Source organism: Heloderma suspectum, chromosome 1 (assembly GCF_057233095.1).
Source record: "Heloderma suspectum isolate Gila_16-S chromosome 1, 16-S_ref, whole genome shotgun sequence".
In the NCBI taxonomy this organism is placed as follows: domain Eukaryota; kingdom Metazoa; phylum Chordata; class Lepidosauria; order Squamata; family Helodermatidae; genus Heloderma; species Heloderma suspectum.
This window is the reverse complement of record NC_139458.1, coordinates 239,890,784-239,902,995: the sequence shown is the minus strand read 5'-3', so window position 1 is coordinate 239,902,995 and position 12,212 is coordinate 239,890,784. Positions and strand designations below refer to the sequence as shown.

The 12,212-nt window shown below is 39.2% G+C and overlaps 1 protein-coding gene across 14 annotated transcripts in view; it reads left to right on the top strand.

The window, feature by feature from the left end:
- ITSN2 (intersectin 2) overlaps positions 1–12,212 on the top strand; it is a 196,167-nt gene that overhangs the window by 135,439 nt on the left and 48,516 nt on the right. For all 14 annotated transcript variants that reach the window (XM_084821842.1, XM_084821915.1, XM_084821797.1 and 11 more), the window contains one exon: positions 11,301–11,422. In XM_084821842.1, coding sequence (XP_084677968.1) covers positions 11,301–11,422 — 122 coding nt within the window. The remainder of the gene's footprint in view (positions 1–11,300; positions 11,423–12,212) is intronic.

Below are 12,212 nucleotides of genomic sequence, written 5' to 3'. Positions count from 1 at the left end.
AGATATACTCTGTTCATCTATCCTACTCTCTTCGTATCCTGTTATCCTAACAAATCTCTCCATAATTGACCATGAGTCTGTGGTGGTTTTAATGTTTCCTTGTGCCTAATCATATAAGTTATGAATTGATGCCAAGTTGTATAGAAGTTTTGTCTATAGTTAACATTCCTAGTTGCTCTTTTGACATGGCTCAGCTTTTTCCCTGAGGTACCATTGTTGTATCGTGGGTTTGTGTGTTCCTTTCCAGCTGGCTGCAATTTCCATCCAGGCTGCTGCCCATAAGAAAGTCAGTAGTTCTTTGTTTTGTAGTTTGTTATTCTCTTTGTCATATATTGATAGCTGAGCCATAGCTGGAGACAGATCAACCACTTGCCCTGTTATTTTGCCAGCTTCTACGAACACCTCCTGCCAAAATGGTTGCATAACAACACATGGCCACTACATATGAAAAAACGTACCAGACATATTACAGTCCTGCCAAGAATTAGGGGTGGTTAATTTGTATATTTGGCTTAACTTTTGTGGTGTTAAGTACCACCTGTATAAAACTTTAATTTTGTTTTATTTTTGTAGAAATAGATTTCATTGGACCCTGCCTCCATAATTTTACCCATTCTGTTTAATTTGCATGCCGAGATCCTTTCCCCATATTTGTTTGATCCCTTCTGTATTTCCAAATTTCAAATCAGAGATCATCCCATACAGGACTGTGGTTAATGGGCTAGGTTCTTGGCATCTCATCGGGCTGATGCATACACGGCGTTTCCCTGCACAGAGATAATTTCTGCATAAGAAAAACCATGTCCACTCTCACATGTGAAACATTGTGCACATGCTTGGCTTTGCTGTGAATATGAAGTGTGGGAAGTTCCTGATATACAAGATTTCTCTGGTTTGCACAAATTATACAAAGTTAGTAATTGCATATATTCTGACTGTGATATTCTCTATAACTTGTAGGGTTTTTTACGCTTGTGAGAGTTTGGGAGAAACTGGCATCAGAGTGGCTCCAAAGGAGATAATCGTCCTCTTAGAAACAGATGGGGGCTGTAGCAAAGAGTCTTGTATTCTGTGCTCCAGCTCCCTTGTTGCTGTCTTATTTCCAACCAGACTGCACATATGCCTCTCCTCTTCCCCTGCTGCTTGGAAGAGTATGGAGAGGGTGAACAGCATGCTTAAGGCATGGAATTGCATAGCTCTGATATGCATTAGAGAGCAACTACTCTGTGTTACTCATAGTATCCTGATGCCTGTGTTACTGTGATATCTGCCATTTTTCTTAGTGCACATTTTGTATTCATGATACTAGCTCTGTATTAATTCATTAATTCCCCAGTCAGGGAAAGCACTATGCTGTTACTTTCACTCTGTTAATTCTCTTTGTGCAAGGGAATGTGTGTGTAAAGGTAATAATCTAATCATGGGGTGTACAACACTTCCCTGAAGCCCTCCCGCCCCTGGAATCTAGTGGATGTCCTGATATGATATTAGCACACATCCTAATTCTGTTTTGAGCAAAGGACCTTTAGTCACCTAGCTTCATGTGTTATGAAACAAGTATTGAAATAAAGGCCCACAGTAGTAGATAAATATCCTAATGATTGTCACACTTTCTTTTGATAGCATGTTGTTATGGTACTAAAGAACAGGAGGATTTAACCATAACCATTTGAATTTAAATATCCAAAAGCCAGTGAGCAGTCTTCAGAATTAGCTTGCCTAGGAACATTATTCTCTTGTTAAGCAGTTGGCAGCCATGCATTAATGAGCCTTTGCAGTATTTGACAGGTTGTAAAAATCAATAACATCATTTGTCCACATCGTTTTCTTTAAAATGAGAAAATGCATCATAATTCCACCTTCAGAAAATTTATTAATAAGAAATTATTTTTATAGTCTTGCATGTTACACTCAGAAAAGTTGGTTGCAGTCATTTATCCCTAATTTTCTTTCTTTTTCTTTTTTAAAGGATCTAATGTTGTCTTCCAGTGTGAAAGCACCTCAGAGACCCACTATCCAAGTTTGACTATAACATGGAGGCAGGGTGGACAGCCTGCTCAGATCTCTCTGAAACAATTCATTTGCTTCACTTCAATATTAAGTCCACTCAAGACTACAAATTTTGTTCCATATTGTATAATTACAATTTATTTATACAAACTGATTAGTGGGTCTTTGTGTGGCTTTCTGCACTGTCCAGACTGCTTTTCTCTATTCCATTTATTTAGGAACAGTCATGCATGATTAGCATGCTTGTCAAGTTATCTCTTGGCATGGTGCGACTTTAGGCACACAAAGACCTACTATTGGTACTGTTTCACATGGGTAGTTGTGTTCTCATGATGTTGCACCATGTTATTTCCTTTGCTGACTTATGATTTAGTGATCTCTCGCTATATACTTCATGTATGATTCTGTATACAGTAAGAGTGGTGTTAGGTGGGGGAAAAGAGTAACAGTGGAATAAAACCTTGTGTGCTTTTTATGCACTTTATACTGCCACTGTGTCTTCTGGGTTTTAGATCTTGGATCTCTTGGATCTGACACAAATACATTCTGATCTATAAAACTCTTTCTGAAGTGTTGAGAAAATTCTATACCTCTCCAGTAACACAGCATTTTGTTGTGTATTAGAGAGTAGTGATGGAACAAATCTGGACTGGGCTTGTTTTTTGTGGGAATCTTATTTTTCGTGATCCCATTTTGGAGTCTCAGTGAAGGGGACAAAAAGGTCTGAAAGGCCTCTAGTCCTTGCTGTGCTTCTGATAACGTCGTTGGGATCATGATGGGACGCAGAATTCTTGTGTTTGACTCATCCCTCCTCAAATGCACCAGGCCGTTCCTGTCAGTCCTGATCCTTCAGGTGTCTGTGGGGTAGCATAAATTTCCCAGTCAGCTCCAGGACAAGCGTGGTAAGCTTGTAGGCCCCAGTGTGCTCCCAATGATGTCATCAGGAGTACGACAGGACATACAGGCCTTCTTGCAGCCTGCACCTCTCCCACCTATATGTGACCTTTCCACCTAATTTCACATTACTGGAGGGGAGATTCAGGGGGGAGAGACCCATCCAGGATGGGGGAGGGCCACAGGGAGGCCTTCGACACTCCAGTGTGTCTGCTTGTGTGTCCAAAGTTGGGAGGGAAAGTGGAGGTAATTTGAAGCAATTTCAAATTACAGGGGAACGGGAGACTTAGCACTCCTGCCTGCCATTGCTCCGCTCTGAATCTCCCCATCCCAACTTGTTGTTTCTGGAAAGAAAAAAGGGCCATTTGGAGTTCATGTTTACACTTAATGTATAGTTAGATACTAGAAAATACCAAGCTTTTTCCTTTTAACATTCTATAGCTACACTTAAAAATACAAAAGTACTTATCTCTAACGAGAAAAGATTTTATTATTGTTGCAGTGTTACTAAATATTTCTTACACTTGCATTGGCCTCTGGCAATTTCCTAGTCAACACCTCTGTTAAAACAGAAGATTCCTACTCAACTTTTGCCTACTTTGTTTTGTCCTACCATGGTTTAACATTAGTTGGAGTTCACTATTCCGACCTCACCCTTTGGTACATTTTGGCCATGTAGTCAGACCTTGCTCTTGCATATCCATTTTCTCATGGTAACTTTACCCTCCTCTCTAAGCTTACTACATAGCCTTAAGATATTAGATCCCCACCTTTGGGAGAACATCCATTTAGAACAGTCATTTCAAGGCAACATTAAGTTACCTTCTAGCAAGATGGTACAGGGCAACTAATGGACTGATTGCTGCTGCTGAAGATGTAATTCTTTTGAGATTTAAAATATATTTTCCATAATATATAACACTTGAATAATTTAACTGCATGAAGATAACTTTGGGAGCAGGGTGGGGAGCTTGTATTTTTAAATGGAAGGGATCATTTAAAAGATGACAATTTAATCTGGTAAAACACTTCTTATGATCTATGGCAGATAATTTCCAAAATCAGGTTTTCAGAATTTGAGAGTGCAAACAACATTTGTGGTGTATACAATCTGAAATGTTTACAGTTGAAATATTTTGAAGTCCAAATATGCAAAAGTTAACAGTTATTATCAAATAGTATTAATGCAATTTCATTCAGAAGCCTTTTGTTCAACATTCTGTCTAACAGTGTAATCCTGTTTACGCAGAAGTCCCATTATGTTCAATGGGATTTACTGTCTAGGAAGTCTGTATAGGGTCACAGCCTAACAGTGCAATCCTATGCAGGTTTCCTCAGAAGTCATATCCCCCTGTGTTTGATGGTGCTTACTCCCTAGTAAGTGAGTTTACGATTGCCACCTAAATAAGCTGAATGTTATGTACTCCTAATAGGCTTTTTATCAAATAATTGATACCCATATTACTTTTATCAAATAATGGATTGTGGGAAAGGATCTTTTGTGCAATACAGAATAGTTATATGTCTGTATCAAGTTATGAATGGATTTTTCTCTTATTTGTATTTTACTGTGATGGTTTACCACAGAACGACATTATCATTATTGGTAGCGGCAAAAGTTCAAATGGCTCAATGTTCAGTTGATTGGGCAGTATCCAGTGGAACACAAGCACTAACAAATTATATTGCATTGGCGTAAGACCACCAATAGTGCCAGCTGGTATAGCTGGATTCCCTGGAAAACCTGGGGAATCAGCTAACGTTGTGCTAGAGGACCCTTATACTAGCACAATGTAAATTATGTTAGCGTCAGTGTCCGATTGGATATTGCCCATGGTTTCCTATTTCTGCTGACAGTAGACTTTTAGCTAATACTGTGATGCTCCATCAATAAAAATAGTAATCATACAGTATTCTTACCTCTTCTCATAAACTGCCATTGTGGTTTAGCAACTTCCAACCAAATGATCTCAGATCAGGTAATATCTAATCTGGGAATGCAATATTTCAACCCCAAGTTAAAGCTTATCCCTGCTGAACTTGTGACCTCCCCAGCCAAACTACAGCCCACCAGCCACACACAGTAGCCTGACAGGTGCTTGTGAAACCTCACTGATAAACATATTTTAACTTGGATTTGAACAACCATAAAAAAATCAAAATAGATACAATCAGTCTGAAAGTGCTACAAGAACAAATACACACTTGTGTTAGGCTACTATGTAATCATACTATTATTTTACCATGGCATCAATACTGTTGTGCAGAGAAATTGTCCTGACTCCATGGTTTTTATTTCTTATGTTTTAATAGGCCAAGCTTGGAAGAGGTCATGGGGTGATCAGGCATAATCATTCAGAAAGTGATGTGTGAATATTTTTAGATGTTATATCAGTTATTGCTGAGAAGCCATGCCTGGTGAATTTCAAGGCAAGATTAAAAACCTTTCTGTACCAACTGTTGGAGGATGTGTCCAAATCATATAGGGCATGATATGAAGAAGCACATCCACAGCTAAACCCACATATCCAGTAGGACATTCTAACTTATACCCCACCCCACCCCGAACTACAGCATCTCAACAACTGCCCATATATCATACATATCAAGCAACTCTGAAAGTTCCAGAAGTAGTTTGCTTTGTGGCATGAATGCCTGTTCGAAACAAAAAGCCAAAGTTTCTAGTGGATGAGCCCAAGCTTTTAGGTGTGCATAAGGTGGCTCTCTGAATTGTGGTCTTTAGCTTTAAATATGAATGTCTTTGCTCTTGCAAGTTTCTTCTGGATGATTAGGAATCTTTTCATGTAACCGCAGAGAGATTAATAGAACTGCAGCATATAATTGAAGCAAGGTAACTTTTTATTTACATCCCATTCCAGAAAATAGGATTGAAGTAATCCCCCAAAGATATGGAATATGGTGGCTATGAGAATCTCACAAGCACAGGGAGGAAATGAGAAAGGGGGGATTTTTGTCTAAGCCTAGAAATTAACATCCAGCCTGATTAAGAGTTCTGGAAAATTCAAAAGTTTGCTCAGCACTTTGTGACATTTGGCATGGGCATACAAACAGCTATGAAAATACACATAATTTATTTTATTTCCAACTAAGAATGTAAAAGTTATAGAATTCTTGATTTTTATAAAAGCCTTAAAATGAATTAATCACACCACCAGATTGTGACATGCTCACTGCTCATAACACAGTATTTGCCAAACTATGTCTATAACTTGTATTACTTTTTTTCATTCAAACTATAAACTGTTGTCAATCAATCTGTTATATGAATGCTGACAGACCTCTAGTTGTAGTGGTGTTCTGGGCTGCTACAGCATAATGCTGCTTTTATGTAATTAATTATGTTGACTTCTTACCTATTATAGTGATGTTTGCTGCCTTAATTTTTTTTTCTTTGGGGGCTTTCTAGTATTAAAGGTTTGGAGTAATAATCAGTATTTCATCATGCAAACACAGCATATGCTGTACATGAGATAATTGTTTGTTTATTGAAAACTGGAAATAACTATGCAAAAATATTTTATTAAAGGGACACACAAAAGAACATACTTGTGTGTGATTTCTTTTCCATCTTGGTTAGCCTAATTAAGTTTATTTCTAGGTATGATTTAGATCAGGGGTAGGCAGAAAGTAGGTCTCCAGATGTTTTAGACTTCAACTCCCAGCATTCTTGACCATTGGCCATCCTGGCAGAGGTCCAAAACATCTGGCCCATCCCGGATTTAGATCATGTATTTTCCTTCCTTCCTTCCTTTCTTTCTTTCTTTCTTTCTTTCTTTCTTTCTTCGATAGATTATTTATATTTCTTACATTTTTATATCACCCAGTAACCGAAGTACTCTGGGAAGTGATTGAATGTCAGCTCTGCAGATCAGTTGCAGAGTACTGAAGATGAGGCAATATTAAGTTTAGTGTGTTCCTGAGCAGCACTTGTCTATGTTCCTAAATCAGTTTCAAACCTGTTTATTTGTCTTGGCTCCAAAGGAAATAACTTTCAGAAATTTTAGGTCTAGAAGAGATTAGGGACCTCTAGCAAAATCTTTTCACCAAAATAGAATTCCCAGAATTTTCAGTGGAAACTGTTGAACAGTTTCAATTTGTAGTATTGCTGGATTCAGTGACCAAGGTCGACACCAGTTTTAAATTTGTAACATTAGACATACATAACTGCAAAGTAAAATCTCCATATGGTCGAAATGGAACTTGTGTCACTACTGTTTTTTCCTTGCCCAGCAGTTGCTATGGCTGCCAGTTTTTGAACTGCCTCACTTTTCACATTCCTTAACCAGGATACTTCCTCCCTTTCCCAATGTATTTCATGATTCTCCAGGCATGAGACTGTATAATGTAAGAAGTCCTACATCATCTTGCCCATGCGCTGATTCACTATTGAAGATACTTCCCTAGTCACCTTGAAAACACTGGGATTCTAGAGTTCCTAATAGAAGTGATCTCTAATGGCATAACACATGCTGCTCCAGGTTTTGGGGCTCACTGATAAAAGCAATGTTAGACTGAACAATTCTTATCACGTTCATCTTTTCCATGGAGGGAACCCATGAAATCATCCCACCTTCGTAAACTGGCTAAGAGAACTAGCATTGTGCTAGGAGACTGGATTCAAATCCTAGCTCAGCCATGAAGCTCACTGGGTTACATTGGGCCAGTCATTAACTCTCAGATTAATCTATCTGGCATAGGTTTTATGCGTCATGTATGCTACCTTGAGAGATATTTTTTCCACAATTGACCAGAAGAAATGTGCAATTTGTCCAGCATAGACCAGCATTGCCTTTTACGGTACTGTTCTATGGAACATACACAGTTACAAATATGTTCTTTCCTGACCAAATCTCAAAATTATCACTCTCACAAATATTTCTCCCAAATTTTATGACCATAATATTTCACAGCAATCTATTCAAATATGCATGCAATTACTGAAATAGTAACTGTTCTAAGAACTGAACTATTAAGGTCCCCATTTCAGCCTGCACTTGAGCAGTGGGTTTAAGTCAATACCTTACAGTGCAATCCTATGCATGTTTAGACAGCTAAAAGGCCTACAGCTCCCAGGATGCGCCAGCCAGGGAGTTGGACACATAGGATTGCATCTTTTATTGTTTGCCAGTCAAAATGTTAATAGACATTTCTAAAGTTTTAAAAACTTGGATCATGGACGAGTTATCTCACCATTTGGGTGGTCATGGAAAGCCTGAGAATTTGCTTACAGTTTGGTTCCATTTTATTTCCTTTCTGGATTATCCTGTGAGAGAGGAATAAATAAACTGTATGCATTTATGGGAAATGTCTCAAGTAATAATTGGACATAATGATCACTACAAAAAATTTCATTACAGTATTTATAACAAAATTGTTTTAGGATGGGATCCTATCCGGATAGTTGCCAGCCTCCGAAATCGGAGGCTGCCAACTATCCTATGCAGGGCGGCTGGGGCACAGAGGGGATCTTCTCTGTGCCCCAGCTACCCTGCATTTTTGCCTAAGCATCTCTGAGGGGAGGAAAGGGAAGGGGCTTGGAGACCTGCCAGGAAGCTGCATAAAGCAGTTTCCGTGGTCTCCTCCCTTCCCCACCCCCAGGACTGCCCCTTTCCCCCTGTCTCCACACTCCATTTCTGAGTGTGGAGACATAGCTGGTGCAGAGAGAGCCATGTTGGCTATAAGAGACAGGGGGTGGGCAGCATGGTTTCTGGGAATCGAGCCAGGGCTCTGACCTCACTTCCCAGAAACCAAACAAACCTATGGCCCTCTAGATAGTGTCTAGTGTCCATAGGATTGCTCCCTTAATTGCTCATTATTAATGTAGAGTGTCAAGCTAATTCTGGGTTCCTCAGCATGATGCCTTAACATATACTTCCCTTGGTTCCCATCAGGCTTTCTGCCCATCCTGATTTTTAAAATTTGTTTTCTTTTTTTTAATTCAACTAGGAGGCTGGCATGCTGTAAAGCAAAGCCTTGCACCAGTCTTGCAATGCCATCTATTTCCAGTAATGCCTCTTGGCCCCACATGGACCCTAGAGGCATCCTTACAAAAGAAAAATGGGAGTGGCTGCAGCCCAGTGCTTTGTTTTGAAGCTCCCTTAAGGGGGGGGGGGAGGTATTCTGGGTTTTGTGTTAGGGAGCATCCTGGGAGACTAAAGGGGTTGGTGGGGAGCAAAGATCATGTTTTGCCTGTGTGTTCTGTGGTATGTTTTGGTGGTTTGTTTTTGCTATGTGTTTTGCCTGGGCTTGGAGCAGGGGGGTGGGGGTTGGCTAGGGTTTTGCGTGTGTGTGTGCGCGCGCATATGCGCGCTTTCCCTGGGGGTTTGGGGTTTGGGGGAGGGGTTTAGATGTATAGTATGCATGGGTGTTTTGTACACATACGTTTTGTGTGTATGTAGGTGTTTCTCTGAGCATTACCAGCTTGTTGATGAAATAAATTGTACTTTGTGGGGGCAAATATGTGATCTGGTGCTTAGAGCGCGGATCCCACCTACTCTGTCTCTTGGTCAAGTTATATGAAATAAGTGCAGGAGGGGAAAAAACTGTGGGTTCTCAAGAGTTGTTTTGTGTTTTGGAGCTCAGCGCGCTATTCTGCCTTTCATTTAGGTTCTTCGTCAAGCTACTTCTCTTTTAGCCTCACCAATTTGCCTTCTAGGAATTGGGCATTTTGTGACACAACCCATCTTGTGACAGCACCCATGTCATTCTCTTAAAATTCCAAATGTGCCCACCAGCCCCAAAAGGTTGGGGACCCCTGAGATAGTAGTTTCTCTTATGTTTAGGAGGGCTAAATGATATGGGTTTCTGTTGTACTCCAGTCTATTCCTGTTGGTTTAAAGAAAGCATGACACTGTTGCACTAAACTTTAAATATTAATGTTTCTCTGATGTGATGAATTCATTCACTTACCAAGCAGCAACTTGTTGTGGTGTGCATGATGCAACCATGTGGCTAGCTAGTCATCTGTATCCTCCTATCAACTGGTGAGGAGAGTTTTACCACACTTCTGAGCTGGTGGACTGTATGGGAGTGGTCAAATTCTCCACACCAGAAGATAAATGCTATCCAAATTGTCACATGCTCAACTATTGGTAAATGGTTTACTTGGTAAATGCTTGTATTGTTCACTCATAATATCCTTCATTTTTAATGTAGTAGATTCACTACAACAGGTGGCTACTAGATAGGGCCTTCAAGTGATGGCAACCCAGTTGTGGAATGGTCTTCTCAAAGAGGCCCACCTACTTCAGTTTACCTGCTGGTAAATGTTTACTTGATAAATGGTTGTAATTGTTCACTCATAATATTTTAATGTAGTCTTTTTAATGTAGTAGTGAATCAAGTGAAGTGGAATTTTGATGCTTTGCATATTTTATTTATTTATTTTATATATTTAATGTATATATTCTCTGCCTATAAATTGTGTTGTGAAAATCATCCTATTTAATCAAAGGTAGGGTTTATTCTTAGATAATTGATTTCAAATCGTTACATTCTTTTTTCCCTTTCTTTTTAATAATAGGTTCTGTTGATTCCATATATGAAAGTCCTACTAGTTCATTGCCTCTGAAACCAATGGAAATCTCTCATGGCTTTAAACGATAAAGCTGTTGTTTGTTTGTTTGTTTGTTAACAGCATAGATATGCCACCCAATAACAAAGGTATTCAGATGGCCTACAATAATAACAATAATACAAGTATTAAATTATAACTAAAACCAGAAAAACATGATACACCTTAAAAAGCTCAGAAGCAAGAGAATAAAATCAGTCTGGTAAAACTCAAATAACACAAGACATTTTTAAATAGATCTCAAAAGATTTTAAAAGTCTGGGGAAACAAAAAGGTCTTCAACTGGTTACAAAAAGACTTTGAAATAGATGCCAGGTGGGCCTTTCTGAGGTGAGCATTCCACAACTGGGTTGCCATAACTGGAAAGGCCCTATCTTGCAGCCACCTGTTGTACTTCTAGGAAACACTTTGACAATCACCCCCATTCTACCTTGTCCCATAGGGCTGATTCTAATGTTAACGTTGCCAAATGAAGCCTATTATAAACACTTCTCCAACCATTGTAATAACAGCAGTGCTACACATTACATGACCCTTCTGCTGAGAGGAGAGATCTTCCACACCAGTTCTGATCATGAAAGCTAGAAAGTATGTGCTGGATGAGGACCATAGGCTGCCTGTTGAAAAATAGGGGAGTAAACTAAGCTAATGCTTAGTATCTTTGTGGTTCCGGTTCAACCATTTCAAAGTCAGTGTTCTTCTCTACACTCATCAACAAATTTGGAACCTTTACTGCCTAGATTATGTTTGGTATTTAGCCAGTAATTAGGCTAGAAGTGACTTGAAATCTTTCATTTTGTAGGGTGCGCTGATCTGCAAAGCCTTGACACAATGCAACCCATGGAAAGGAAAAGGCAGGGTTACATACATGAGTTGATCCAGACAGAGGAAAGATACATGGATGATCTTCAGCTTGTTGTAGAGGTGAGATTTGCTTGGGCAGAAAAGGTGGTTATAGAAGTAGTATCTTCAGTTCCTCCCTAGAAGGCTAGTAAAGGCTCAATCCTATGCATGTTTAGACAGAAAAAAGCTCTACAATTCCCAGCATTCCCCAGCCAGCCACTTTATTAAAATGGAAGCTAAACAAGGGTGATCTGTCTATGATTAACTTTGTAATCAGCTTTGACATGATGAGTCCATAGAATACATCTTCATACAAGATAATTCTTCAGTAGTCTTGATTACCTATAGTAAATATTTTCTATTTGTCACCAATTGCTGTTAGTCACCAATTTTCCAATTGTATGATTGTGAGAGCAACTTTGTAGGAATTCTCCTTTGTTGCCTCACTGAGAATGCTGGGATGCAGCCAAACAAAAGTGCAATTTCTGTTGTGATAGTACTTAAGTGTTCATGTCAAAGCCAGACATTCTCTCTGGTATGGGTTTCCTCACATTTATAGCTGCTATATTTTTAAAGAACAAATCACATTTGTGTAAAGTCTGACTGAATTTTTCCAGAGATTTTATGTAAGTATTGAATAGTAATAGAAACAAAATGTGAATCCTGTGTAACCATTCTGGACAGCCTCAAGATGTAGAGGAGCAATCCCTCATTACAAGTTTCAAGTCATGTACAGTCAGGAAGGATTCAAATGGCAGATCATATGTTACATGTAACCTGGTAAAACAGAGTGGTTGAAGTTACCAACCTTATTAAGAGGTCTAATAAGATCAGTAGGTTGGTGTATTCCCTTGTCGGTCAGCAGATTATT